The sequence below is a fragment of the Thamnophis sirtalis genome, unplaced genomic scaffold (genome assembly GCF_051295495.1).
Source record: "Thamnophis sirtalis isolate CommonGarterSnake01/CBP01778 unplaced genomic scaffold, rThaSir2_p1.2 scaffold_5, whole genome shotgun sequence".
NCBI lineage: Eukaryota > Metazoa > Chordata > Lepidosauria > Squamata > Natricidae > Thamnophis > Thamnophis sirtalis.
In genome coordinates, this window is record NW_028261385.1 from 25,536,975 (window position 1) to 25,542,974 (window position 6,000).

General features: G+C 39.9%; 1 protein-coding gene across 1 annotated transcript in view; it reads right to left on the reverse strand.

The window, feature by feature from the left end:
• EMB (embigin) overlaps window positions 1-6,000 on the reverse strand; it is a 39,588-nt gene that overhangs the window by 22,151 nt on the left and 11,437 nt on the right. The window contains exon 3 of the mRNA XM_087715476.1: window positions 2,171-2,248. Coding sequence (XP_087571602.1) covers window positions 2,171-2,248 — 78 coding nt within the window. The remainder of the gene's footprint in view (window positions 1-2,170; window positions 2,249-6,000) is intronic.

The following is a 6,000-nucleotide window of genomic DNA, read 5'->3' on the forward strand; positions in this document are numbered from 1 at the left end:
GGGAGCCTGGATGTAGCAGCCCTGAGGTAACTCCTTTGCCTCATGGTGGCAGTAGCATGCCACGCGGCCTCCTGCCTCATCATGAGCAAGCAGAAGTGGGCCTCCCATACATTGGGGGGGGGGGACATCCCTGAAAATAAGCCCTAGTGGTTATTTTGGAGCCCAAAAGAAAATAAAACCTGATCTTATTTTCGGGCAAACACAACATTTAGTTGTAGTCCTTCAATAAAAATATGTGACCTATGATGCCATTTTTGAGGCTGAGGCAATTCGATTAATCTTGACTAGTTTTGCAAAATTTTATTATTTGCGAATCTTTTTTAACTCTTTGTAATTTGACTGTTGCTAATCTCTTTGGCTTTTCTTTATAGGGAAAGAGGAAAAATAGTTTCTATTAATCAGATATTTTCCATACAGGTCATCCTTTTGGCCTGTGCAATTCGCTTACAAATATTCAATCTGAGAAACAGGAGAGTGAAATTCCTTTTGAATCTGCCTTGACAAAAAAGGGGAACTTAACAGAGTTAACAAAGAGATACTGAGCATATTGAACTGACTCAGAAAATCAAAGCAGCTTAAAGTTCTTATGAATACAGTTTCCATACGGGAGGACAGAATTCCAGATAACGTCAAGGTGGAAGCAAATATAAGGAAAACTCTAAATCATGGTGTCATCTTGTGGCTATCTGGATTTTTGCAGTCCAAAATCTGGATCAGGAGATTTAATATAAAATAAAAGGACTGCCACTTTTTGGTAGCCACACTACTGTAGGAGAAAAACTGGCTGACCTGGAAGGCAGGGTTAAATATGTCATCAGTTTAGAGTTATTATGTTGCCACAAGGGACCTACTAAGTCCAGCCTCCTCATGAATTCTGTTGACCCTTATGTAGCATCAAGTTACCTTTAATCATTAGTTGACTATATTCTTGTACTAGTAATAGCAATGATAAACTCTCCTGTGCTTTGAACTCCATAAATGCTCCTGGTTATTTGCAACTGATTATATTACACAGCTTCCATTTGTGGGCAAAATTTAAACTTACAACCATGAAATGGAATGTTGCATGCTGATTTGACAACCTCTTGTGTAAAAACAACAACTGACAGCCTACAGAATGAAATGCTTATCCTTACATAGAAACAGTTTTTTCCTCATCAATTTCTGCCCAAGCTTTCAGCTAGTTAAACAAATTGAATAAAGCACTCTTATTAAATTACCTCAATTTTACTGATTCAAAAATATAATAACTAGACATCCTATGACCCATTGGGTCATCATTTCAGAGATATGTCTTTACCTATACAAAGAAATAAAAGGACAAAGGATAGACAAAAAAAGCAATGGAAGTGGGGTGACTTCAGGCTTCCTACTGGCTTTCCCAGTTGCCTTGTGGGAGCATCAGAGACCTCCCTCCTTCCTTCCTTGAATTCCTGCCAACTTCCACATTTACTTTGCTTTGCAAGGAGAAGTCAACGATGTAGCCAGCAGGAGAAAACTGGCTGTTGTAGGATAGACAAATGAGGGAAGAAGCGAAGGGGTGCGTGTCAGGAATGGTATGTGGAAATATGAGAGAGGTCCAACATGAGTTGGGAAGAGTGAGTGGGAGGGCGGTGCAGGTCAGGTAGGATGGGAGGTGCTGCATAGGTCAGGTCAAGCACATGGATGGGTAATACAGGTCAGGGGAGGGACACCTGAGATGAACAAGATTGGGGGAGTATATGGAAGGGATGGTATAGGCAGAAAGGAAGCACAAGGCTTCCTTCCACCCTATTTTTCCCTCCCTCCCTTCAGTCCTTGCAGGTACGTGGCTCCTGCTGTTGGGTGAAGGAAGAAGAGAGAGATTGTGAGATGGGGAACTGTCACAGAAAGTTGAAAATGAAGATCATGTGACTACGGCAGAAGCCCAAGAGCACAACTGCAGCCAGTAGCACTGAAGTACCCACAACTTTTCCAAATTTCATTCCCTCAGGCTATAGACCCCAGATTTTGGACACTTTCTATACGTTAGCCCATTTGAGTACCTAAGTTCAAAAATTGCTCCCTTCTGAGGCAGGGTTTCACCCAGGTAAAGGTTATGACAACGTAATTGTAATCTTTAGTAGTATATAGGTTAGTAAACATCTCTCTTATCAGTCAATATTCAAATTAAAGATTAAGAAAAACATACCCTCTATGATAATGGTCTCATTCAAGAAAGGGAGCTTCTCAGCTTCACTAGAAGTTGCCATGGTGGAAGAAGGACCTGCTTTAAAAAAAAGTTACCAGATTTATTTCAAACGTCACTGAAGACAGATCATGCTCACCAGGTTCATATAAAAAGCTTCTCCATATTTCTCTTAAATTAGTCCATGCTATGATTTCCTTATACTATGTGTTGTCCTCTACTCAAGACTATTGCTAATGGAGGTTAGGATTCACACATAATATTAAACTATTATTGAACTGGACCTCCAGTTCTGTTGCTTAAATGCTAATAATTCATTCTGATAGCTCTCTCTCTCTCTCTCTCTCTCTCTCTCTCTCTCTCTCTCTCTCTCTCTCTCTCTCTCTCTCTCTCTCTCTCTCTCTCTCTCTCTCTCTCTCTCTCTCTCTCCTCTCTCCCTCTGTGTGTGCATCTGTCTGTCTGTCTGTCTGTCTGTCTATCATCTATCTATCTATCTATCTATCTATCTATCTATCTATCTATCTATCTATCTTTTCTAATAAGTCCTCCTCAAAAAATATTCCTTGGAAATAAGCAACAATCTAATTACAGGGGGAAACATTGATTTAATATACCAATATAATGGGGGGAGGGGGGAGACTCGGTTAAGTCTAAAAGTCTACTGTTTCATCATTTTCATCATTTATATCAATGTACATCATTTGTAGACTTACATTAATTGATATAAATAGTATAGCCTCAATTTCGTAGGCAAACCTTCTATTTAACAGATATTAGGCCATTGAAATGTACCTGTTGTATGTGAAGTCTGCTAAATTAAAGCCCAATAAACTGAGCATTTATCATACATAAATGATAAATGCTTTTATCATTCATCAGGATATTTACAATCTTTCACTACAAGCTATTTTTCCTTCCATAAACTGTAGAACACACCATATCATCAAATAATAATAATTGCAACAATCACAGCAACAATAATATATTAAACATGTATGTCCCTTGATTTTAAATGACTCTAGGCAGTTCGCAACAATCAAATCAACAATCAAATTATAATCAAATTAATGAAAGATAAAAATTGGTAATCACAATGAAATAAGTAGAATGGAATCAAGATGATCCCCCATTCAAACCTATCCAACCTCCAGACACTGGGACATTAACAATCTCACTTGACTGACAAAGGGTCAAAAGATATAATTGAGTATCATCAGCATCCTGAGGAATCTGAACCCTAAACCAGCAGATGGCCTCACCAGATGACATCACCCAACAGTTTCATGTAGATGTTGAAAAGCAGGAGGGAGAGAGTAGAACCCTGTAGAACTTCACATAAGAGGGGCCTAGGAATTGATCTCTTTCTCCCCTCAACCATTGTCAACTGGAACTAATTTCCGAAAAGAGAACTTCCATAAAACAGTAAACCCAAATCATGGAGCCAGCTAAGAAGGATTCCATGGTTGACAGTACTTAAAATTGCTGAGAAACTAAGGAACCCAAAAATGGCTGCACCGCTGCCATCCCGACTTAGATCATCGACAACCAAGGGTGTCTCAATCCCCACCTGAAACCCAAGTGATGCACAAGAGGCATGGCAAGGTTCAGAGTCTGTGGGGGAGTGTTAAGAGGCAATGAGGCAAGGGATGGTGTGCACAAGTGCAGATCAAGGAGAATGCATGGTGTGCATAGGGTTGTAGCACATGTCAGAGAATGTGCACAACTGACCAGTGTAAGTGGAGGCGAGCTGGGGGAGGATAAGAGGGTGAGGGAGACTTACTACAGTAATTTGCAACCTTCTCTGTTGGCTTTCCCATTGACTTTCTGGGGAAGCCGACAGGTGAAGGTTACAAAGGTTGATTACATGATTGTAGGCACTGCAAACTTAATGCTCAGGCATTGTGAATGAACTTGTGACCTTAGGGTTACAGAGAAAGCCAGAAATCCAAGGATGGGTCATAACCACCATTTGGTCAAAGTCATTGTAATGTCAATCCTCACTACGGATTCTTTAGCAGATTTATTGGCATCTAGACTAGGGTATGGAGAGTATAGGGAATGACTATGATGGACAAAAGGAAGACTCACTACTACAGCAACCATCATACAAGTGCAGCTTGAGCATATTTCAAGAAACTTCTTTGAATAAAAACTTCATAGAGGACCGCTCCCCTCCAGTTCATGCCATGATAAAGTGAAGGAGGAGGGGGAAGCACATTGACTTGTAAGATAATACTGCCACAGATATTACAATAAAAGTAGTCTTGACCTATATATGTATTCTTAGTTGGTTCTACCTTCTGGAATTCTGGAAATGCCATTTACATGGACCTCATGTTAAATCTTGGGGGTGGGCTTCCTCCTTTGGAGCAACTTGCTCCCAGTTATTCAAGCTCTGCCAACCTTGCTAAATTTTTGAAGGACTGTAAAAATGAGGTTCTTCGATAGATATTTTGAAATGAATTATCATGCTATCCCCACTTCCCAGGCAGTGCATCCACTGGTTGTGATTACTGTTAATTGTTAAGTAACAATTTAATTGTTAACTGGTTGTTAATTGTACTACTTGATTGTTGTTTTTATATTGCTCTTTATGGATTATTGTAAGGCCTTTAGAATCTGTAGAAATGAAACAGTATATAAATTAGAGCAAGTTTCTCCCACCTTGTGCGTACACCACTGAAAATAGGAATATCCTTATTTAGGAGCAATAATAGCATTAGTTTTTTTTAAAAAGTTTCAACAAGCCTTCTGATTCTGCAGAAGTTGGATTTCTTTTAGTAACACATTGTCTATGCTATTTGGATAGCTGTTCTATATCCTCCACCCTTCCTGTAGGTGAGGTAAAATTAATGGGAACAAATGTATTTTATTTTAGAATATACAACTTTGTTCAGCCAATGTTCACATGGGAAGAGAAGCCCAGCAGAGTTGAAGGGTTTCAAAAGAACCCTGCTGGGTCAGAAGGAAGGCCTGTCTTCAAGACCAATATCCTGTCCCGCCCAGTGGCCAAATAGGTGCTTTCAGGAAGCTTCTAAGCAGTGTTTGAAGGCAAGGCGTCTGGCAACTGACAGGAAATCTGCTCAGGAAACCATTCAGTGACATAAACATCTAAACTTCCCCTAAAAGTACCCAGGACCACATTATAAAATAAGCACCAACTGAAGAACTTTTTGAATCTGAGCCACTTCAGTGAAATCACTTGCCCATGTGTTCAAGTTCTGTCTATTATTCTATAATAATCGCCTTGGTGGTTTGCAACTTTTTGGTAAAACTTGATTGCAGAGTGGTAGAAGACTTTATGCACTGATTCTATTTGACAGCGAGCAATCGTATCCCTTACAATCATATCTCTTTACTTCAATTATATCCCAAAGAAAGACAACACAAGGAAATTCCTTTCAAGATTTATTTGACAAGAGGAACAGTCACAGAAGTGACAAATGATGCTGAAATAATGTAATAGAAAACAACAAATAACAGCAAAAAAACCTCAGCTGAGAGGCAAAAACATCTTAATTATTAAGTGGCATCACCCAGACAAATTCTTAAAAATTACAAGAAGTTCCCTTTGTACAGAAAGAAGATGGAGGGCAGCTTTTGTGGTTAAACTATACCAGGGGTCAGCAACCCGTGGCTCTGGAGCCGCATGTGACTTTTTCATTCCTCTGCTGCAGCTCCCTGTCACTGATTGGCTCCACAATTGATAGGGCTTTTGGTAAGGACAGGTAGAGGAAAAAGGATGCTGCACTAGGAGGAGACTCTATGGTGGGGGAACTGGTCTTCCGGCCAGGAGAAGAAAAAGGATGCCTCACTAGGAGGAGACTCTATGA